Source organism: Agelaius phoeniceus, chromosome 3 (assembly GCF_051311805.1).
Source record: "Agelaius phoeniceus isolate bAgePho1 chromosome 3, bAgePho1.hap1, whole genome shotgun sequence".
NCBI classification, from domain to species: Eukaryota; Metazoa; Chordata; class Aves; order Passeriformes; family Icteridae; genus Agelaius; species Agelaius phoeniceus.
In genome coordinates, this window is record NC_135267.1 from 100,921,518 (window position 1) to 100,944,946 (window position 23,429).

At 49.0% G+C, this 23,429-nt stretch overlaps 2 protein-coding genes across 4 annotated transcripts; one reads left to right on the forward strand and one right to left on the reverse strand.

Annotated features, from left to right (window-relative positions):
- Nucleotides 1-81: 81 nt before the first annotated feature.
- On the forward strand, nucleotides 82-13,742 carry RAB1A (RAB1A, member RAS oncogene family). The gene is made up of 6 exons (XM_054628627.2): nucleotides 82-482; nucleotides 6,638-6,710; nucleotides 8,766-8,861; nucleotides 10,205-10,300; nucleotides 11,308-11,439; nucleotides 11,701-13,742. Exons 1-6 carry the CDS (start codon nucleotides 97-99, stop codon nucleotides 11,896-11,898), a joined length of 981 nt encoding a protein of 326 aa, XP_054484602.2. The 5' UTR covers nucleotides 82-96; the 3' UTR covers nucleotides 11,899-13,742.
- An 885-nt stretch (nucleotides 13,743-14,627) lies between these two features.
- On the reverse strand, nucleotides 14,628-23,198 carry CEP68 (centrosomal protein 68). 3 transcript variants are annotated; one of them, XM_077175981.1, is made up of 7 exons: nucleotides 23,165-23,198; nucleotides 19,859-20,284; nucleotides 17,864-19,318; nucleotides 16,641-16,763; nucleotides 16,319-16,415; nucleotides 15,694-15,849; nucleotides 14,628-14,995 (listed from the first exon to the last, which is right to left on the reverse strand). In XM_077175981.1, the coding sequence occupies exons 2-7, from the start codon at nucleotides 20,237-20,239 to the stop codon at nucleotides 14,964-14,966; spliced, it is 2,244 nt and encodes a 747-aa protein (XP_077032096.1). In that variant the 5' UTR covers nucleotides 20,240-20,284; nucleotides 23,165-23,198; the 3' UTR covers nucleotides 14,628-14,963. The 3 variants fall into 3 exon arrangements, with proteins under 3 accessions (XP_077032096.1, XP_077032095.1, XP_077032097.1); XM_077175980.1 differs by lacking the exon at nucleotides 23,165-23,198 and adding an exon at nucleotides 22,387-23,149; XM_077175982.1 differs by lacking the exon at nucleotides 23,165-23,198 and adding an exon at nucleotides 21,157-22,377.
- Between the last annotated feature and the right edge of the window lie 231 nt (nucleotides 23,199-23,429).

Here is a 23,429-nt window from a genome sequence, read left to right on the forward strand (position 1 = left end):
TGACGTCACCCCCGGCCGGTGCTTCCCGGCCAATCAGCGACGTTGGCCGCCGCTCCGAGCCGACGGGGCCGAGGGAAGAAAGGCCGGCTACCGCGCATGCGCTGCCGCCGCCGCGGCAGCCGCCGGGAGAACGAGTCCACAGGAGGGGGCGCGGCCGGGAGGAGGCGGCTGCGCGGACTCGGTTTCCCGTCGCACCCCTCGGCCGCCCCCCGGCCATGTAAGCGCTGCTCGGCGAGCGGCCGCCCCGTTTCCTGGTCGGGCTCCGGCGGCCATTTTGGGCTGAGGCGCAGCGCGGAGGCCGCGGAACGGGCGCGGGCGGACGGGCCGAGCCGAGCGCCGGGCGATCGCGGCTCCCTCGGACCAGCGCACCGCGGAGCGCCTGCCTCGGCGGCGGGAGGTGCCGCCGCACCGCCCCCTCACAGCGCGCTCGCCGTCCCTCGGGCCGCGGGCCCCACGGACATGTCCAGCATGAACCCCGAATAGTGAGTGCGGGACGGGGCGGCCCCGGGGCCGCGCTGGGGGCGCCGCGCGGCGCGGGGAGACCGCGCTGGGCCCGCGAATCCGAAGACCGAGCCCCCCCCTCCCCCCCCCCGGTCCCCGCGGAGCCGCGCCCGGGCCCGAGCGGCGGCGGGGGAGGAGGAGGAGGAGGGTGGGGGGGCGGGAGGCAGCGCGGCCGCCCAGGGGTGGGTCCGGGGGGGGAATGGGGTCCCTGCGGGGAACCGGCATCCGCCGCCCCGGCAGCGCCGTGGGGCGCAGCCGCGACGATTTTCGCGAACCTCGGGAAGGCACAGTGGGGCCTTGACTCCAACAAGTGACCGGGGGGACACCGGCGTCCCGTGAAAGCCGATCCCCCGGCCGGTGGCGGCTCCGTAGCCAGGGGTCCACCCTTCGCTTTAGCTGCAAGTCATGTGTGTGTCACATGGCTCTTGCAAAACACTTCTTGCCTATGTAGATTTTGCAACGCTGTGACTTGATAATAGAACGCTCTTGGGGCTGTTTCCAGCTGAAATAGCACTTGCTTAGAAAGCCTGGTCATGACACGAGGGGTTTTTGGGAGGGTCGTTGTGTGAGTATGGCCGTTTTCTTTAGTTGGGCTGTCTGAGCTCTGTTCCCCGGGGTTGTCTCTTCTGGAAACTCGGGGAGCTGTGTCCTGGTCACCAGGCTGTCGGGAAGAATAAACTTTATTTTGTTCAAGACTTTCTTGTGTGAGCTAGAGGAAGGACTTAAGCTTAATTTAGAAAGTTAAAAAAGTCAGCTGCTGTGTTTCCAACCCTTCAGCCTTGTAGGGTGTGTTTAGGATCCTTTCACTGTGTTTAGGATCCTTTCACTGTGTTTAGGATCCTTTCACTGATGCTGGCTTTGCTGGCACCCCAGTTTGGGGTGGTGAAGCCACTGTCACATCTGATGCCACTGGAGTGGCTCTGGTACTAAAATCCACCTGTGGTGTGACGTTGCTGCTCTGGATATCCATGGGCGCTGCTCTTGGAAGACACCCGGAATTTTGTCCTCGCAGCTGAGACTCCTGACTTGTGTAGCCATGGCTCCTGTGCTCTCCACTTACGTCAGTGGGGTTGGTTGCAAGCACTCTGAGTCCATGAAAATCACCTGAGGAGCAAACAAGTAGTCATCGGCTAGTGAGGGAGTTGGTGACACCCAGGAGGTACAGCCAGGAACTCGAGTTACATCTTGGCAAGATGACATCACAAACTTGCTCCTGTAGCTTTGGAAGACACCAGAACAGTAACTGGAGGTGGGAAGTGGATGAAAACCCAACAAACTGCTGGTGCTCCATGGTCCTAATGGTTCTCAAGAGTTAAATTTATCTTGCAGACTGTTGAGTTCTGTAGTGGGAAAGCTGCCTGCAGAGTGTTAGGCCACTAAGAGAAATGAGTTGGAGGGGGTTTTTACCATAGATTTTTTTTTGCCTTTCTTGCAGTCCATCTGCCCTCTAGACTGATGCAGAGGGTGGTTCCCTGCAGTGAGGTACTGAGTGCTGAGGTCAGTGTTTTCAGAGAGACTCATTCTCCGTGAAGAGTGCTTGGTCCTGGTGGTGAGCACAGCTGAGTTCTTGAAAGTGAAACAAAGAGGAAAAGCTGGAGTTGGAGATTAACTCGAAGTGTTAAATTGCCACTTCCTGAGAGGGTGGTGTCAGCAGGATGAGGGGAGGAGATGGAAAGGGTGTGGTGAGAGGGACAGAAAATACCTGTCACTGTGATGTGTGTACTTGGATCCCTGTTAAAACAGGAATAAAATTTAAGGGATTATGACATTGCTGCTTCTGTTCCTTGTAAAGAGATACGTCCATTTACCATCTCAGAAGTGCCTTGCCTATAATGTAAGACATTCTCACTTCCCTGTCACAGCTTCAGATCAGGCTGCAGCCCCAAATCCTCTTTCCTGGGCCAGAACTCAATCAGAAGTCAGTGGGATAGCTAATTCAAATTTCTAACTAAAGACCTACTTCCTTCAGCTTTCCTGATAAAGTTAGAGGGTTAGGTCCTGCTCATGCAAAGGTTTGAAGGGGAGTTCTGCTTCTGAGAGCTTCCTTGGAGCTTCAGGGTTGTGGGACAGCCAAGTGGACTGTTAGTTTTTAGATATAGTGAAGGAGCTGAAGAGGGGTGGATGTGATTCTAAAATTAGTGTTTGGAAGCTAAATTCTGAAAACATCTGCCCACCCAGCACTGGGATGTGTTCCCTGTGTTCCCTCCCTGCCGGTGTTTGAGTGAGCAGAATGTCAATATTGACTCTGTTGTGACTAGATCGTGTCAGGTTCAGCATTTCCTGCCCTTCTGCCGCTTGCATGTAGCATAAACATTCTGGGGGGTGCCTGGTCAGAGCAGCCAAGTGGGATCAGGAGTTAATCTTGATCAGATCAGAGTTCTGCCTGGACCTTGTTCTAGATACCTTCCAGCACAGATGAAGAAGCTCAGTGGGTTTTGGAGCACATCTTGGGGGGGATCTTTCTGCATTCTTCAGAAGTGCTTGGGAATACCAGTGAGGTGGTTTCAGTCTTGGCTGATGGTGGTTAGTAGATGACAATTGATTAACAGCTCCTAGGTTGCTGGAATAATCTGAAAGTGTTTGTGTTCTAACCTTTCTAAGCAGCAATCTGCCATGCAAAGTGGCATCATGTCTTCTGGATTCTGTTTACTTACACAGACAGAGTGTAATCAGAGTGACAGTCATGCACCTCTTCAAAATGTCTGGGGTGGTAGAACAAAGAGTGGGGCTTGAGGCTGCTGTGAGTACCTGTTTACAGTAAACCTGCAGCTGACATCAGTGATTAAAGCCAATTCCAGTGGTTCTTGTTGCAGACAGGTGACTACCTAGCCTTGTCTGTTTTGGCATAAAACCTTCCTGGCATTTAAAAAATCCCCACATGTCTCCTTATATAAATTAGATAAACAGCACTATCTTAGAGGCCCACAGGTCCCTTGTTCCACACAGCTTTGGCCAGGTCTTTCCTCAGCTTGATTTGGAGATGCCTTTTTTTTTTCTTTTTTGGCAAGAGGCAGTTACATTTAACATCTTTGTCCTTTATCTCTCTGGCAAGAGGAAGTTATGGGCAGGATTTGAAAGCCTCACTCTTACTCACCATACCAACCTGCCTTGCTGCACATGCTCTTCCAGTGTGCTCTTGTAAAGGACCCAAGTATGACTGGCTTATGTAAATGGTGAGAAATAATTGAATGATTAACCTGAATTCCCACTGTCTCCCAAGGAGCATGGAGAGGGCTGTGCTGCATAGCTCAGCCAGCTTTTTGTAGGCTCCCTAAACCAGAGGAGCTGATGAATTTTAAGCTTCCAGATTTAAAGAGCAACATTTAGTGGCTTCAGAAGTGTTTGTGTGGCTCTTCAGGAGTAAATACCAAATAACATGAGTGGCTTGTTGGATGCATTGCTACAGTTGAACCCCTTTACCCAAATATTCTATTGGTGTAGCTCAGTCTAGAAATAGGCCTCTGCAAAGTTTTATAGCTTTTAAAAATTTCATTTGATTTAAACTGTTGCTGTACCCAAGAGCTGTCTCAAGCATCACACTCTAACAAACTGCACATTTGGTTCTTATGGCCCTAAATAGGCACCTGCTATATTTTAAAAGGTCTTAGGAGCTGTATATTTTAAAACTTTAGGCTGTACTTGGAAAGGAAGGCACTACAATATTGGAATATGGATTGTTCTAAAAAGTTAAAACCCTAAGTTCCCAGAGTCTTACTTACACTATTCCCAAACTGATGAAAGTCTTCCCACCAAAATTGGGTTTTTGTGACACAACACCTGTTCCTAAGGTCAGAGACAGAGCTAACTCAGTAAAGGCTGTTTCCAGCTGTGCACCTGGTGCTGGCCCTGGTTTTGGTGGGGCTGAGGCAGGTGGCTTAAGACCACTGTACGTCTCTATGATTCTGGAAATACTGCAGCCCAAAGTGAGGGGACAGCTAAATAGCAAAGATACCAGATCCAGTGTTTAAGGCTTCTGAGGTCTCATTGTGTTAGCCTAACGTTTGTTCTGCGTACCCACTGTTACTGTTCTTGTTTGCTGCTGAAGGGTGAGAGATCTAATGGGTACGTTTGGCTGGGAGCTGCTCTTAGCACGAGGAGTAGCAGAGGAAGAGAAGTTTTCATGTTTGGGGCCTGGGGAAACCTGGATTGCAAGTGGAAGCAAGTGGAAGTTTTTATGAGGATCTCAGACCCACAGCTGAAGCCTTACCTCTATCAGGAAGGAGTTACTTTTTTTCAATTAATTTTACTGAAGGCCATACAGTGCTAATATTCTTGTTTTAATATTCTCAAGGATATTATAACATGCTACAAGCTGTAAGTAATAATTTGACTTCAGGGTTGCTGAAAATTCTGTGTTTGTAGGGAACTGAGCAAGACAAACTTCCTGCTGGAGTGGAAGGAGCTGAGTGAAAGCTGAGGCACAGTGGTGGGGAAGAAGGCAAGGCAAGGTGTAACAGTGGAGCAGATCCTGGAGCCCTCATACTTTGCTTTGCTCTCCAGGTTACAGAGTTTCTCCTGCTCTTGGGGACCAAACTATTACTGGGGTGAGAAGTTTTCTGGTCTGTAGAAGTTCTTCAGCCAACTCAAAGCTACTGAGATGTGTGGGTTGTGGGGTGATGTACCTTAGGTCCCCTGAACAGTTTGGGCTAGTTGTCATTCTCCTAAAGCCATCTTGCCTTCTGGTAGTACATGACTTGACAGGTGGAGTGGTGAATTCTGTGACTGTAAACTGCTAGGTATCCTTTGACTTTTTTTTTCATCCCTTTAGTGCTTTTAGCTGTACATTTTTAAGGATTGGGTTATTAGTTGCTACATTTAGCACTTCTGACTCCTCTCTAGTCTTGGCAGAAGTGCTGCAGAGACTGGAGGTTCCAGCTGGGCATGTTCTGCAGCCTGGGCCCAGCCAGGTGAGGGGCACTTGAGCAGAGGAGTGGTGAGAAGCTGGGGTTGGCCATCTGCTGGGCTGTTATCAGCTGGGGATGGATGCAGTTTCCTGGCTGGATTCCTGCCAGCCAGAGGCAGTGGCGATTCTTGGGAATAATAGATGGGACAGTGGACTTCAGGCACTCCACATATCTTTAATCTTTACCTCTCCTTGCTTAAGTGGACATAGAAATATGGCTGTTGTGGTTAAGTGAGAAGAGGACTTTGTCCTGGGCCATTACAGGGCCGAAGAGTTGTCAACTGAGAATGAGTTAGTGTAGTACTTGAGAAGCAAAATAACTTGTGTAAGTGGTGGGTTGTTATTTTTCTCTGTTACTTGCTCTCTAGTATGAAATTTCCCCATTAGTCTTAGGACTAACACAAAACCTCATATTTTGCCAACAGTGAAATCTTCTCTACTCTTTGAAGTGTAAATATAGGCTGGTCGGTGACTCTGTGCTTATTCTTTAATGTTGGGAAAACTCAGCATTAAGCACAAGATTTGTCAATTCTTCCAGTGTATCTTGAGAATTACTAATACCACACCTGACATCCCCCAGAGATGTATCCTCCTCTGGAAATGACTTGAGCTTTGCTTTAATTCCTGGAAGGCAGGTGTGGTATTGGTCACTGCTCATAGTCTGTTGTGGAAGGTGGGTATTCAGTTGTGCTGTTGCATTCTGCTGGAACTAAATATGAGTAACTTGAACTGAGGAAAGAAATGGCTACATTTGGCAGCTCCCTGGTGTTGGTGAAGCTGGGCAGTGGAATCAGACCTCTGAGTCCAGAGAAGCAAAGATAATGGCCCTGGAGGGCAGCAGGCTGTTACCAGCACCTGTGTGTTCCGAGTTCCTCAGCCAGACAGGGGCGCTTGCATTCAGTTGCAGGCATGGTTTTCATCTCAGCTAGACCACAAAGGCTGAGGTAGGACTGTGCTACTCCTGCTGATAGTCCCTCTCTTATCCTCAGAGTAACTGCCCAGGGAGCCACAGTTCCACACTACAATGCTATGCTCAGAGCATCTACCTCACACTACCCTTACCGAGTAAACTGTGAATTTCTAAACTGAATAGAGGAGCTTGGAGTTGTAGGTGATTTCCCTAGCAGTGAATTAATTTACCCGTCCCAAAAGTTATAATATACTGGCTGTAAGGAACTTCTTTCTTGACAGTGTTTTTCATTAAGTGACCTAATTTTTTTTTTCCTTCTGCAGTGACTATTTATTCAAGCTACTTCTGATTGGAGACTCCGGTGTTGGGAAATCTTGCCTTCTACTTAGGTTTGCAGTAAGTGATCATGCTTGGAAACTGTGTAAAAGAGGTACTTAGCAAGAGCTTCCCTTCAGGTAGCAGGGCTGATGTCTGACAGGACTGGTAATACCCAAGAATAAGTATAGTATTGCAAACTCCTCCTGTCTTTTAAATTTGTGTCTATCTGATGTAATTGTTTCACTAAATTGGAAAGAAATAATATCAATGATATGTCCAGCTAAGATTAATTCTAATTTTCCTGTTACTTGAGAATGAGGTACCTTAATTTAACTTCCATCATTACAGTAGTGGTAGAATGCTGAGGATGGAAGGAATTCTGGGGGTGTGCCCTTAGGCATGAGGAGTACAGACCTTGATCAGTTACTACTTGATAAGAACATTTCAAGCAGATGACGTTTGATATCTGCAGTAAAAAGACCTACCAGTTGTTTAGTCAGAGAAGTAATGTAAATAATACTCTAGGAATAATAAGGCCTTCTGCTTTCTATAGTGAATGTTAAAATTGGTGGTGAGCTGTTCTGGCTCTAGTTTTCCTGTCAGCAAGAAAATGTAAAATGGGTTTGATAGCTCTTAGTAGAAAAAGCTGAAGTCCAGTGAACTTCTTATCTCTGTGCCAAAGGTCAGCTTTACGTGTCCCTGGGAGGACAGGAAGGGAAGCAGGATATGGGGCATGAACTTAGAAACTTGAGTGTGGCTCTACTGCAAGATGATGGCTTTGTTTTCACAGCCTGAGCAGTTCCTCTGGGCACCTCTGGAATGAGCCTGTTGTACCTGGTATTATTAATGTGAATTAATAATTGGTGTGTACAAACAGCCTCAGTTAAAGCCATTATGGCTGATGTTGGTAGCAGGACAAATAGTAGGAGGATGTCACCTGCTCTGCTCACAGGATGGAGGCAGTGGGTTGGAAGTGACACCACAGCTGGAGCAGTACTCCCAGAGTGGTCTAACCTGCTTCTCTTGCAGATACTTTTGAATTAATTTTGGCTTCATGTGAATAATCCAACTTCTATTTTTTGATAGCTAGCTTAAGTTTGTGCTCTGTTATCTGATGTTTCTGCAGCTGAGTAGCCTTTTGTTTTTGAGATGAGTTTTTCCAACGAAACCGTTTACCCTGACATAAGGAATTACCACAGCATACCACACCTGTGTTTTCTTGCTGCTGTAGGTTAAACTTCTTCAGGCTTTTCAGACATACCCTTTGGAGTATTGAAATGCTAAGGAAACAAATGTCATGTCATTCTGAAAGGCTTAATACTTTATTCTTACTTGGATATGTTACCTAAGATGTCTTCCATTCACAGCCCAAAGGAATCCCTTGCTTTTTCTGATACCTACTGGTTGCATAAAGCTTTTTGTGGTACATTGTATGTGAAGTTCTACCCTTTGGGTACTTTAGGAGTAGAAACCTCCTTCATGCTGACAAGCTGACAGTCACTAGAAGGTAGCAAAGACTGACCCAGCGGTTTCTGTGTGCCTTAAGGCCTGTTGGAGGCTGCAGTCAGGTCCCTGCAAGCTGCTGAGGCAGTGCTTTCCCTCCTGTATCGACACAGGCTGCAGAGCAGAGGCCTCAGCAGGAGCACTCCAGCTGTAACTCTAACCTGCCTTAGCAACCAGCTGCAGCAGCAGAGGATCTGACACTCATGTGTGACTGAGACAGAGCCTCTGACTTGTTCTAGGTAGCTGCTGTGTAACACAGATCAAAAACCATCAAAGGAAAATAAAAATGTGATGTGTTTCAATAACTTGAGTGGCTATTCTAAGTAGCTCTTCAGTTTGCCACCATGAGCAAAGACTGTTTTTTACACTGCAGCTCACAGGACTTGACAGTACAGGATTTCCAGAAAAGAGGCTTTTTTTGACTGGTTCTGATTGGTGCTTTTAAAAGCTGCAGAATTTTTGAAAAGTAAATACTTGGTGGAAATGCTTGGCCACCTTCTGGACTTTGCCATGAGAGATCAGGCTGGTTTTACCAGGAAATTAAGTATCTTTGTCTGATTGGTGCATAATGAAGTATGTGACTGCAGAAGAGGTGCAGCTGCCTTGACTTATGTTCACTCTCTCTCCTAGGATGACACGTACACAGAAAGTTACATCAGCACGATTGGTGTGGACTTCAAAATCAGAACTATAGAACTAGATGGAAAAACAATCAAGCTTCAGATAGTAAGTAGTATTTCTCAACTCCTGTGTGCTTCAGTCTCTTGGAGCTCGAGTTATATCCACAGCTATTGGCGGTCATTTTGTACTGTAAAACACTTTCAAATACAAGGGATGTTTTCCCTGTTACAAGAGGCGAGGCAGTTTTTTGCAAGACTTACCTGTCTTTAAGGAAGGGTGCTTATTATCAAGGCCATTTGCCTGGAAGAAGAGATTCTGTGCTGAAGTGCTCTCATATCAAAAATGGTGTAGTTCTGCAGTATTTTGCCAGGATTTGTGTAAGTGCAGGAATACCACACAGTTGTCCAGGACGCCTGAATTCCACAGCAGCTGTTACTACCAGGCTGCGCTGTCTTAAGCTGGAAACTGCTTTTGTTAACCTGAATGGAAAAACTGACACAAAGGCTTGTAACTGGCCTGGCTGCCTTAGCACTGGGTGGTGTTTTCTGGTTATGCTTTTGGCCTTTCACTTGGAATAAACAGGGGAAGAGACTTGGCAATTCTTTAATCTTGAAGCACTCTAAAAGGGTGACTGCTGTGATGAAATCTAATATCTGTGCAAGGTCAGACAATCCTTGTCAGCCACTGCTTCCAGCTCAAGCTGAGGCTCTCAGGACTTGAAGGCAATGACTCAGGGATTCAGTGTTGTGGAGCAGAGTCCAGCTTACAGCCAGAAGCTTGAGCTTCCAGTCTCTAATGTAACTGTCCTGAGTACAGAGCAGCCTACTAGGAATGCTGTCACTGCTGAAATCTGTCTGTGAAGTCTGTTTTTAATACACAGCCAGCCCTATTCTTGACACAGCTCCAGGGAGAGAAATGTTTGGGTGAGTCCTGCTCCCGTCCTGGGTGGGAGAAGAAGTCAAGTGCCTTATATCCTTTCGTAACTCTCCCAGCAGGAGAAGGGAATCAAGTTTAGTTTGAGTTGTTGCCTTTAAATACCTTTCCTGAAGCCTGTGTGCCAAGAAAGTTGAAAGGAGTGGTCATGTTAGAGACCTGCAGCTCTCTGACCTTATTCCTAGCAGGTTTTCAAGTCCTGGCTTGTGTTTGCTCTTCTAACCATTGAACCATGGCTTCTTCATGGGTCAAAACTGCGTAATGTTTTCCCCAGAGAGATCTCTTGACTTCACTTGGCTAAAACCAAACAAATGAGCACTTTAGAAAAGTACGTACGAAGTGTAATCCTCAGTTAAAATACGCGATCTCCTCGAATCCTGTTTGATGTGTACAGCTTCAGAGCCCCTGCTGTGGCTGTGGTTGGATGGCTGCTCTGCTGAGCCATGTTTCTGGAAGCTGATGTGGAGCACTGCTCAGCCACACTGCAGGAGCTGACCCTGTCACTTGTCTTGCAGTGGGACACAGCGGGACAGGAGCGGTTTCGGACTATCACTTCCAGTTACTATAGAGGAGCTCATGGCATCATAGTTGTGTATGATGTTACAGATCAGGTATGTGTTAAACCTGTGCCTGCAGACTTTCTCCAGGCTGATGAGTAAATCGGGAATTTAACAGCTGGGCACCTCTTAAGGGAGACAATGACGGAGTTCTACAGGCTGTGTTAAGGCTTATCAAGCCAAACATATGTGTTTGCCTCTGGTTTGGCAGAAATAAAACACAGAAATAAAGAGAACAGTGGGATTTGTGGCTCCTAAGCAATTGTATCTTAGGCTTAACCTAAAACTTGGTGAACAGGTAACTAATTGTCCTGTGTGAATACCTCTCACCTTGCCTTTGGTAGCAGGAAATCTGAGTTACTGATGGAAATTGTTGAAAGATTTCTGAATGTACTTTAACTGTGGTCTGCAGTAAAGACTGGCATTTGGAACAGAAAATTGTCAGCCTGGGTGCAAGATACAACTGAGCCAGTGTTTTCTCTGAAGAACTGGTGCAGTTGTTTGAAAGGCACTTGGGAAGTATAGGGTTTCCTGAATTAATAGAAAAAGAACACTTGTGTTCAGTCACTAACTGGAGTATCAATCCAGCATTTCTGGAGTCAGAGGTTGTTCCAGCATATCTGCAACAAGGTGGCTTGCATCTAACACCTGATGCTTAGTAAATATGTGGGATGCATCTGGTTTCAGCTGTGTGCCACATCTCTTATCTCTGCTACAAGAGGAGGAAGAAGAGCCCCAGATGGTAGAAGATGCAGAATATTCAATATATAGAGCAGGGAAAAAATAATATGGGGAAGAGTGCAGGAAGGGCTGACTGTGTAGGGCTGGGAACAGGAGCTGGATGGCCCCTGTGGTGACCAGCCTGTCCCAGGGCCATGAGGGGAGTTGGGCTGCATTAGAGAGTCCTCTCCCATGGTTGTGAATCTATCATATGGATCCATCACTTACCCATCACATGGATAAGAGCAGTGCTTCATACTCTTTCCTAGTCATGACCAAAGGGATAGTGCTGAACTTTCCCCTTCATCAAGGGCCTTGCTTACAGTTCTCTTATCTTGTAGGAGTCTTTCAATAATGTCAAGCAGTGGCTGCAGGAGATAGACCGTTATGCCAGTGAAAACGTCAACAAGTTGTTGGTGGGGAACAAGTGTGATCTGACCACAAAGAAAGTAGTAGACTATACAACAGCAAAGGTATGTCGGGACTCGTGGGTTTGCTTGGCTGAGCCCCTGCTCTGGTTTGTCATGCACAGAGGTCCCAGTGCAGGGAGGTGTCCTGGTGCCACAAATGGGGGCAGTTTAATGACCTCCTGCCCTGCAACTCATCCTTAGACTGGACGTGGGGGGTGTGGGGTGGGATCCAGGAACTTGTGAGTTATCCAGTGGTGCTCCAGGAAATGAGGTGAGGTATGAACCTGTGTATGAGCTTACTGTTCACTGTTTCTCAATTTGCAGGAATTTGCAGATTCTCTTGGAATTCCATTTTTGGAAACCAGTGCAAAGAATGCCACAAATGTAGAACAGTCTTTCATGACCATGGCTGCCGAGATTAAAAAACGAATGGGCCCGGGAGCGACAGCTGGTGGTGCAGAGAAGTCCAATGTTAAAATTCAGAGCACTCCAGTCAAGCAGTCTAGTGGAGGTTGCTGCTAAAACTTGCCTCCCCCCTTTTGTCTCACAACAATGAATTTGCAATCTGAACCCAAGTGAAAAAAAAAATTTGCCTGAATTGTACTGTATGTAGCTGCACTACAACAGATTCTTACCGTCTCCACAAAGGTCAGAGATTGTAAATGGTCAATACTGACTTTTTTTATTCCCTTGACTCAAGACAGCTAACTTCATTTTCAGAACTGTTTTAAACCTTTGTGTGCTGGTTTATAAACGTGTAATCCTTGTTGCTTTTCCTGATACCAGACTGTTTCCTGTGGTTGGTTAGGATGTATTTTTGTTTTGATGTTTCTATTGGCATGTTTAGATGTCAGGTTTAGTCTTCTGAAGATGAAGTTTAGCCATTTTGTATCAAACAGCACAACAGTGTCTGTCACTTTCCATGCATAAAATTTAGTAAGATATATGTAAGATCTGATTTGCTAGTTCCTTCTTGTAGAATTATAAATGGAGAGATCACACTATCTGATTAATAGTTTCTTCATACTCTGCATATAATTTGTGGCTGCAGAATATTGTAATTTGTTGCACAATATGTAACAAAACTGAAGAAATGTTTAATAAATATTGTACTTATTGGAAGTAATATCAAACTGTATGGTGATAAATATTGTCTTAATTTGTATGGCTAAGGGGGAAATCAGGCTTGCATTGTGCACAAAACAACATATCTGTGTGTGCAGCCATGGCTCTCAGACCTTCCCTGCAACTCGCCCAGTGACTGTGGCCCCAAAGCCTGAGCTGTCAGGGTGCTCAAGGCATGAGTGCTGTACCAGAAACACCCAGCCAAGGGTTCATGAGGCATAATGCACTCTGAATGTACAACAATTCCCTAACTTAGTCTTGGAACTTAATTTATTTCTCAAGGACTCTTTGTAGGGAATTGCCATCAGCTTTGCATAGCAGGGGAGAGAACAGTATTTCCCTAACATTAATGATTTCAGCGAAACCTTGAGGAGGTATGACTTTCTACCAGTATATTATGTCTTTTCTATATACTGTTAATTCCATCCTCTTTTAATCAGTACCTTCTGACTTAGTGCAACAGCTTAGCTTCTATTCCCTTCTGCAGTGAGGCACCAGGAGGGTGACATGGGGATAGCAAGGCCCCCACCATACTGTTGCTCAAAGTAGGCGCTTTCTCAATTTGGAACTAACCAGCAGCCAAGAGGTTTTGGATGGTGTGTGATTCTTTGTACAGAGCTAATCAAATCATTAGTGCCTGATGTCTAGCTAAAAGCCACAGGAAAGCTAGCCTATAACACTTCCTATACATGTAAAATTGTTCAGCTTTATCTAAACTCAAATGTTCAGCCTATTCTGTAAATAGTCTCATGTTTGAAAGACCATGTAACATTCCCCTAGTAGTAAATACACCCTGTGATAGTAAAAATATAGCCTAGGTATGTTGTGAGGTATAAACTAAAACTGGTGCAAATATCCTCTGATTTTTTTTGGGGGGGGGTGACTTTGGCTAACAGCTTTCTTCAACATAGTTGCATAAATCAACAGGCAATTGTAATACATAAAGTATTGTCATGGTTAAGTTGAACTCTTCCACTTGAGACCTTCACAATAAAGTGATGTGCTTTCTAGTAGAGATGTGCTTGTTGGTATAATTCATTATAAATGTGACCTGGTGCTCCTCAGGAGCAGGAGGAGCAGTGAGTGCTGCTGAGATCAGGAAGTGAAGCAGAAGAAGGTGTGTTGAGGGTAAAACATCTTCCCTGCAGAGAGTGCACAAATGAACTTCAATGTCGAGATGCCTGCTACATACTATCCAAACCAATGTTAATATATACAGTAATAAAAGCATTGCAAAACCAGTTGGGCTACACCAGGTGTTTGGTGGTTCTTTGTTTCCCCCTCAATCACCAGTGGGTCACTGGGCTGGTCCTGTTCTGTGCTGAAGCCTGGGCTTTTCAGGCTGAGCTGTGTGATAAGGGTAGAGCAGGCCTACAACTCCTGGGAAAAGGCACTGTTGTTTCTTACCTGTGAGCTGAAATATTGAATATTTTTGCCACAATGGGCCAGAAAAATTTGCCCTTCAAGCCAAGGATCTAGAAGATGGGAGAATACCAACCCTCCCCCACAAACCCCAACAATTTGCTGTAACTGCTTCAGTTTAACTTTGCTTTCACCTTCTACTTGTACAGAACAGAAACTTCTCTCTGTTCTGTTCATAGGAATGGGAGGAAATCATCGTGTTCTTGTGCAGAATACATCATTGCTGTTCAGGTTAAAGGTTAATTAAAGCCAAGTACCAACATTCTGTAACTTTTTTTGGCCACTTACCTTATCCTGCTTCAGAGCTGCCCTTTTTCTGTTGGAGAAAGGGTGTGGAAACCCTTGATGAATGTTCTCAGCAGTGACTTAACTGCAATAGCTGGAAGGGGGGAAGGCAAAACTTCACCCCAGGAAACCAGCACAGCACTAACCCAGCTCCTGCCAGCAGCAGGTAGCAACAGGTTACACGGAACCTGGCTCCTCCCTGCCTGAACTTGCTTGTTTATTATTTTATTTGGATTCATTATTACAGCTTTTTGTGTTTATGAATAACAAAATTGAAAGTTAAGTAGGCTCTGCTTCAGCAGGGAGTGGTAATTATAAACAGGCCTTCAGTTTGCTCCCAAGAACCAGAAGGAGTTGCTATTTCTTGGCTTCTCACACCTATTTTTGACGAGCATAAACAAACCATGAGAACAGGGCTATTAAAATCACACGGCTTTACTTAGCGAGCGCACGGCACACTATGGATTGCTCAGTTAAAAAACTGTTCCTGATGTTTTGCTAACACAGAACAGCCCACTTCAATAAAAAAGGGAAGCTATTAAAAAAACAAACCAGAAAAGGCCAGCTGTACATTCCTTACACAACTCTGGACATCCCAGCACACCTGCTGTACGGGGCACCTTTCTCAAGCCATGGCACAAACCCACGCTGCAATCAGCCCCATGGGCAACTGGACACAGATTTTGGCATCTCTGGAGAGGTGATGGAAGTGGTTTGGTGCTTCCTGCAATTCTTCTGAGCCCTCCTGAGATGGGCTAACGCAGCCTAGGTCTGACAGAGGCAGCACCTGAAATAAAATGAGGTGTTTGGTGCTGTGCTTTGCCTGCAGTCTCACAAAGAAAGAAACCCCCATGCTCTATTCCCCCATCTCACCGGTGCAAGAGGGTACAGCTGGGTAGAGGCAGCAATTCAAAAACCACAACAAACCAAACACTACTTAAGACACTGTTTTTCTCTTCTAAGAGGCTGGCACCACTGAAACACTTGCCTCCAGTTTTCTTTGAAGGGACATGGTCAAGAAATAAGCAAACAAGTTTTCTAGCCCCTATACCTGAAGTTACTTGCTTCCCTTCCCCACCATTATACCGAAACCAGAGAAAATAAAAAACCAGAATGTATCCCTTCCTCATCTCCCCTGTGCTGTGCAAGGGATCTGGGCAGAGCAGGTGTCTGTGCTGGACTGCTGCCATGCCCCAGACCTGAGTGACAGGGACCTGCCTGCCCAGTCCCTGCGGAGCTGCCATCGCTCCCCTCATGCTCTTGGGTTTCAGCAGCTGGTTCACCCGCACTGCTCTTTCCCTGACAGGGTTAAACACGACGGGGCATCTATTTTGAGTCTCCCTGCTGCCTTCTCAGGCTTTCCAAACAGAATCAAAGAAATAACAATGGAGCCTGATGTTTGGTGTTTGCTAATTTGAGAGTTTCTCTTCCTGTGCTTCCTCCCCTCTCTGCCCGCTGCAGCAAGGCTGGTTTGCCCCTGCTTACCCAGGGAGCAGCCGTGTGCTGCACCTCCCTCGTCCTGCCCCGCGTCCTTGCCCCGCACGGGGCCCACAGCAGCCAGGATGGACTTGTACAGGTGCTCTGCGTGGCTTTCGAGCTCTTCCGACTGTTTGGCAATCAGAGCCAGCGTGTCTTTCAGAGCTGGAAAGCAAAAATGCCTGAATGGAGGTGACAGGAATGCGATAATTCAGTGTCTGTCAGAGCTGACAGTTCTGCTCGTCCAGGCAGACTTTGGAAGGAAATTAAGTGTTAAAAATCAATATTGTGGCTGTTCATTCCATCCCCATTGTGACGCAGCATTGGCAGGGGGAGGGGACTGACCCAGGAGGCTCCAGGTTCATCATGAAGATGCAGAAATAGGGGGTCTTAGAGAAAACCTTTGGAACTGTGCAAGAAAGCCCATCCATAACGCAGCACTCGACCTCTAAAACCCCTTTGGTGACTGCAGCTACAGCCCACCCCTTAGAAATCCCTTCTTCCAAATCACCAGAGCAACCACTCTGTGTGTGCTGTGGTGCTGGCCAGGCTGGGTCAGGGATTCTGGGGGGCTGATGCCCTGGCAAGCATCACCTGTGTCCATGAGCAGCCCCACACAAGGGCTCCTCCTCACCTGGTGAATTCGATGCCATGCAGTCCAGGAGAGCTTCTCCCCTCTCCAGCACGCTCTCAGTCAGGCTCCGGTGGTCAGCCACATCCTTCCTGAACTCCTGGCACGGCAAGGAGAAGAGCAGCGTTTCTTAGAAGGGTTTTTGAAACACACACCTGTGGCAGGTTGCCCAGGGAGCAGTTTCCGCCAAGCAGGTTCCTGGTGCTCCCAAATTTGGCTTGGGAAACGCAGAGCATCCTGGACCATTCCAGTGATGCCTGGCTTCCCACTCCTTGCTGCCTGCAGCACAGGAGAGGGGAGGAAGCAGAGCAAGGGTGACACCCACCAGGTAGCGGTGCAGCGATGCCAACACGCTCTGGGCATCCGGCGAGGGTGGCACCCAGCTGCCGGTGACATCCACCACAGTGTACAGCCAGTGGATCAGCTCTTCCAGCTGGCAGCAAAACATCTGCTCAACAAAGCATAAAAAAAGGGTCACTGATCTGTTTCTGCAACAGAGACAGTGCAGGGACATGAAGAGGTGAGCCAGTGGTGTTTTGGAAAGCACCTATTCCCTGTTCTCTCTGACCCTGGAACACAAACATCCCTAAGCTTGGGAAACCAAGAGTCCAATGGGAAAAAGGCAAAAATACCTTAAACTCCTGAACAGTTCCAGCACCCACTGTGTGGCAAGAATTGAGGGCCACCATGAAATGTCTGCATGGAGAGGTGCTGGAGGCTGGTAGCACCCAGACTGAAGGAGAGGTTGGCCTCCACCGCCTCCCAGCCCAGGAGGTATCCTCATCCTCTTCACCAGAGCCATACAGTTAATTTGCATCTGGTTTCCCCAAGGGATTGTCTCGTTCAATTAAGTGCTTTCATTTATTTTTAAAGCGTCTCGGTAAGGGTGTATTTTTGTAAGATGCTGCATGAAACCCAGGGGCCTCTGCTGGCACCAAAATCAGGCTCAAGACCTGTTCCTGCTCTTCAGGAGTTTGCCATAAAGCAGTGCTTTTCCCTGGCATTGCAATTTGGCATGACAAATACAGAGAAGATGCTTTTAAATCAACAGAGTTATTTCCATACCAGAGGAGGAGATGAGTTTGCAGCTATGTGCATGATAACACTCCTGTGCACACAGCCTAGCATCGTTTCCAAATTCATCCCAGCACTGGGGTGGGAAGAAGATGGAGAGGAGGGTGGGAGCACAGTGCTGGGATGAATTTAATAATCCACAAAACAATCAGGAAACCCTTAAGAGTTGCTGCAGCTCCTGCCTCCTGCCCAGTGCAGCAGCACTGCAGGACGTGTGGGCTGGGGGACCCAGCTGAGTGCCACATCTCCATCCGGCCTGGTCTGTGACACTGAGCCCCAGGGGAAAGCAAGATGGGCTCTTGCTCCATCAGAAGGAATTATCTGCTCTGGTGAGCCCCCCTGCATAAATTACCACCAGCTGCCAGGCAGGACACATCATGCAGAACGGGAAGCTTTAATTAATCCTGCCATAAAGACAGGCACATTTTATGCAAGATCTTCCCAGAATAAACTTTATTTCTGGTCTCAGCCTACCTTAAGACACTGGATAAGGGACTCGCTCTGCTGGCTCTTCTTTGGATGCCCCTTGACCCGTGGTTCATTCAGGCACATCCCATCCAATGTGTCCCTGAGAGCAGTTGGCAGATGAAGAAGCCTGCAGGGAGGATCCCTGTGGCTCCAGCCGTACGATTCTGTGTTTTCCCAGCTGGGCTTTCGGGAGCTGCAGTGTTGCCACAGCCCAGCATAACCCTCAATATTCCCTCTGTCATCCCCACCTCTCACTTCTTCAAAAGGAGCCAACCTAGATGAAAGGGGCTCCTTGCTGGTGCTGTGATGTGGAAGGTTATGGTGGTCATGCCCAGGCATCCTTATAGTTAAGGAAAGATTGGACAAAAACTGAGCCAGCCTTTCCAGCTCCTTCAGTCTCGGAGGCAAGGAAAGAAATTCTTCATCAGTCTCCCACTCCTTCCTCAGGGGGAGCACTCCTGTGGTAGGTAAAAACCTACTGGTGCTTTTCACCTGCCCTGTGTAGTTTGGGCAGGGGCTTCCTCTGGTATCCCAGCTTCTCCCATCGGCAGCAGGGTGCCCAGGTGGGCTTGGCCCAGATGATTCCACCCTTACATCCTTAGCAAAACTTCTGGAAAGGTGAGAGGAAGAACTCCTTCCAAATGATGCTTTGGCAATAGGTGAAGATTCAAAGCATGAGACAGCTCCTGAGCAGCCTCTTTTTCCAGGCCTTGGGGTGGAGAATCTCTCTGCAGAGGCCACAAACTCCCGAAGTCCGTTTTCTCTGCTTCCCTGAGCCTGCCCAGCTCGGCCGTAGATGCTGGTGGACCTGGACACGCCCTCAGGAGAAGTAGAAAAGCTGTCCAGACCTATTCCTGAGTCGTGGAGGAAAGGCTCCGGTATCCTTCCCAGCTTGTACCTCGGCTTCAGTGGGTAAGCATAGTCCAACAAGTCCTCGTACTCCTTGTGGGGGTTCCAGTGGGGTGAGCTGCGGTCCGGCGATGGGGGCAGTGAATCCGGAATGGCACAGGCCCAGTAATCGGCTTGGTAGGAGGAGATCTCCCGAATGCGCCCCACGGAGCTGCGGTAATCGAGCAGAGCGCCGGGGGGCTCCCGCCTCTGCAGGGCCCTGCCTTCCACCCCCCATGGGCAACACAGGTCCTGGGCAGCCGTGGTGGCCGCAGAAGGGACATCCGTGCTGGCAGGCAAGCTTCCGGACGGCTCCTCGGAGGGGCCGTTTCCCTCTGAGGACAGAGCAGAGAGGCTCAGCACGGAGCGGCTCCGCAGGGCACTCTCGGGGCTGGGCGGGGTTTGGGGCCGCAGGAGCTCTGCCGTGGAAGGACACGGGGACTGAGCTCCCAGACTTTGTCTCCGACAGCCAACATGGGCATCATGGCGGCTGCCAGCAGGGATGTTCTCCTCGGCAGAGCTGCGCCGGCTGGGAGGGCTGGACACCGGGTCCCAACCGCCCGAAGCCTTCACCTGCTCAAGGGCGGGACAGAAAAGGAAAGGGAGAGAGACATGAAGGAAATGAAGCACAGCATCCAGACAAAAGGGTCCTTTGTTCTGGGATATGGAGATAAAAGCCCCACCCTGGACCTGCCATGAGCTGAGGCTGGAAGTGGAACCCTGTTCCCTCTGTGGGATGGCCTGCAGCTGCTCAGAGCAGGGCTTGCTTTTAAGGAAAGGCATCTCAAGGGCCTTTGGAAGCTGCATGGGTCATCCAGCAGCAAGAGGCTTATCTAAAGAGCACTGTCCTGAGCAAGTTCCCAGCTCTGCACTGGCAACTTGGAATGGACGCTACAGCTTGGGTAGGGGAGCCCAAGCCCTTCCCCACCACATATCTTAGCCTAGACAGGGCACACTCTGTCTGGCAGAGATGGAAAGCCCTTGCTGGGAGAGCCCTGACAAACAAGTCTCCACCTCTCCTGGGACTTCCTGGTGGTGCAGCAACACCTGCAGGTACAAATCCTCTCACCTGCAGGTACAAACCCTCTCACCTGCAGGTACAAACCCTCTCACCTGCTGCTCTTCTGAGGAGAGGAACCAGTGGCCAACTCGACAAGGCACAGGGCCACCATCAGCAGCTCTATCCACTAACAACCCTTTCCCTGAGGAGTTTGCTCTTGCTCTGGGAAATGTGGGTGCAGATGCTGAAGACACTTCTGGGCGGCAGCTGGAGCCTCCGTGGATAATGTCAGTGGCCTTGTGACTGTGTCTGCTCACTGCCACACCCTCTGTCCCTTGCAGGCTGGGCTTGGCTTCCTCTGTCCCCAAAAGCTGGTGCAGGCTCCCTGCCAGCTCCGGGAAGTCCATCTCCGTGTCTGCGCTGTCCCACCTCCCATCGCCCTCGGCCTTCCCGCTCAGGGACTCCTCAGGTGATTTTCCCACATCCACGGCCATCAGCACGGAGCTCCTTCCGCAGGACAATGCTGAGCCTCGGGCTCTCTGGAACACAGAGCAATGGCATCTCAGCGTCCCCCCTTGTCTCCATGCCAAGAAACTGGGTTTGCCCAATAACAAAGAGCTGAAGCAAGATCGGGGTGAGACCCCGAAATTCATAAAGGAGCATCTTGGTACACCGGGTGGGACAGTGGTAAGAGCAAACCCTCACATCTCAGCAGCATTTTCTGCTTCTGAGGATGTGGCACACAGGGAAAATCTCATTCCAGCTCTGGCCATTCCAAGAACAAACCTGGGCTTTATACCAGGCACCAGAGTCCTGCAGTGATGGCCAATGTCCCCAACACTTTGTGCCCCATGGGGTCACTGGGCTCGAGTGAGACATCATTAACCAGGACATGAAGCACCTCCTGGCGTGGCTGAGCCCTGAAGGCTGTTGGGGTGGAAAGCTGACTGGTTTCTAAAGATACAAACCCAAAACCTTGAAGCAGAAGCCACCCAGAAGCAAGAAGGAGCTATAAAAAGTCAAAGAGGGAGGTAGGAGGCTGTAAAACTCAAACCTGGAGCTCAGCTCTGCAGCTTCTACCTCAATTCATGAAATTAACTCTTTGGGAAATTAATCAATGGAAATACTTGCACTGACTGCTGCTGCAGGATAACCCGCGAGCCAAATGAAGGGGACCCAACACAGCCTCCTCCGGCAACTCCAGCCCAAACCAAGGTGCTGGCAGCAGGGAAATGTCAGCAGAGTGGTTCTGCTGGTACTCCCCCAGCTGCTGCCAGCAAAGAGACCAGCCAAGGGAGCAACAACAGCAAACTCAACTAAAATGAAATTTAAATTATTAAAAAAAAAAAAAAAAGAGGCGAGAAAGAATTCCCAAACAATACTTGGAAGTGGGAAACAAGATGATACTCACTCCCTCCTCCAGCTCTTTTGTCACAGTCTCGTTTTACGATCCACCCCTCCCTCGGACAAGCGGGGTTTTCCCACGGGCACGGGAACAAAGAGCGGCGGGAGGACGCGCCGGGTCTCCAGGGGAGACCAAATCCCCGGCGCAGGCACAGCCCCCGCGGCCGCCCGTGCCCTGCCAGAGCCGGCAGCTGATCCCGCACGGCAGCGGCTGCCCAGGGCACGAGCAGAGCCCCGGCCCGCAGCTGGACCCCCAGTCCACTCCTAAAACTGCTGCCAAAGCCAAAGCAACGCACATCACGGTATCTGAAATGGATTGCACTGCTCTCTTCTGCCCTCGGAAAGGCTGTATCTCCACACAAAGAGGTGGGGTTGTTGTAAAAAATGGCATCAATAAATCTGCCCTTGTTATGTAACTTAATATATATATATATATATATATATATATATATAAGAAAGAAAAGCTTAATAAGGCATCAAAGCTGCCTCTAAAGTTTAAAAGTGAATGTGCTGTAACCAAAAGTCGGCCTCAGGACAGCTTTATTTTTAAGATGCCACATTAAATTCAAAGGGATGTGAACATCTTTACCTCCACCAGATTTGGTGGTTTGGGTCAGGTGTCAGCCCAGTAAAAACAACTGTAAAAACCATCAAAGTTTGACCTTAAATCTGAAAAACATGCGTTAAGCAACATAAAATAAAACTTACAGGCCATGACCCATCTGTTATTTTCCTGACTGTGTGGAGGAGGGCAAATATTCTGAAGTTAAGATCATTTGTTATCTTATGGAGGCAGCATGCAGTGATTTACATTTCTGCGATGCCATTGGTCTTTAAAAAAAGAGCAAGTGCTGGTTCACAGGTTCATTAAATCTCCAGAAGCTAATTGGATGCTAAAGAGAAACCAGGAAACCTGCCAATACACAGGAGCGAGAGTAAATCTGCTTACTGCAGGATTTGTAAGGGTATTTAAAGGGACACCAGAGATCTCACTGCATTTTCCAAAGTCTCTAATTCAGGCTGCTGCTTTCAATTAACTTCAGAGGCAGCTGGATATCCAAACCACACCCGGACACAAACGAGACAGGGATGTCGCACACACCCCACACACAGAACAATCAGGCAAAAAAGTCATATTTAACAACAAAAAAGTAATATTTAACAACAAAGCGAGAACACTACTGCCACTAAGTGCAACTCCCAGCTACACGAGCGTCTAGCGAAGGAGCTTTCTCACCATTTTCCAACAAGCCCAAAAAAATTCAGAGGTCAGGTTGCCAGTGGCAGCGACGCATCCAGATTAACCCTGGCGACAGGAAGAAGCAATCCCAAATCCTCGGGCAGGACTGAGGAGGGATGCAGGACCACAACTATAGGCACAGTGGAAACTTTCCACTGGCCTCAAAAACACAGGAAAACAGCCCGAACACCCAAGCCCTCCATTGTCTCACAGAAATTATACCCGTGGTCGTGGTTTTAGATAACAGAAGACAGTGGGGCTACTTCATTCATTTCAAAGGGAAGGTCCGCGGGGATCTCTCCTGAAAAGCGATCCCTGAGCTGTTTCAGGCTGTCAGACGGGACCTGCCGGCCAAGGCGCCGCACAAAGGCCGCCGGACAAGGAGGGCTCTGTCCAAGGAGCGGCTCCCGTCGCCCCTGGGATCGCTTGGCTGATGGAATGCACTGAGCGCAGCGGATGCTGATGGAATTTCCGTCTCCCGCCAGCTCCGCTTTGGCTGGGGAGCATTTCTGGGCTTGTTTTGGGGAAAAACCCACACGGCTCTCGCCCCTCAGGCCTGCGGGATTCCGAGGGTTGCTATTTTCTGCTCCTCTCCTAACCCGCTTTCTGTCCGCCGCTGGGAAAAAACGGAAATTAACCAAAAAGACAAGAAGTAAAGGCAAAGAGGCCGAGGAGGCGCCGCACCCGGGGGTGCCGGGGTTCCAAAGGGAACGAGGCCGGGACCCCCGTGATACCCCCCGGGACCCCCTCACGCCGCGCCCCGGCCCTCACTCACCGAGCGCCGGCCCCGCCCCGCCCCCTCCGCGCCCGCAGCCAATGGCAGCGCCGGGTGCGTCAGCACGCGCGCCCCGCCGCCCGACAGCGAATGGGAGCGGAGCTCGAAGGCGGCCCCGCCCCGCGGCCGGCGCTGACCCCGGCGCGGGAAGGGCGGGAGCGACACGCGCGGCCCCGCCCCCTGACCCGCCCTGGCACCGCCCCTTGGCACCGCCGAGCCTGGCCCGGGTCCCGCCGGGCACCGGGAACCTGAGGAGCGTCCCGGG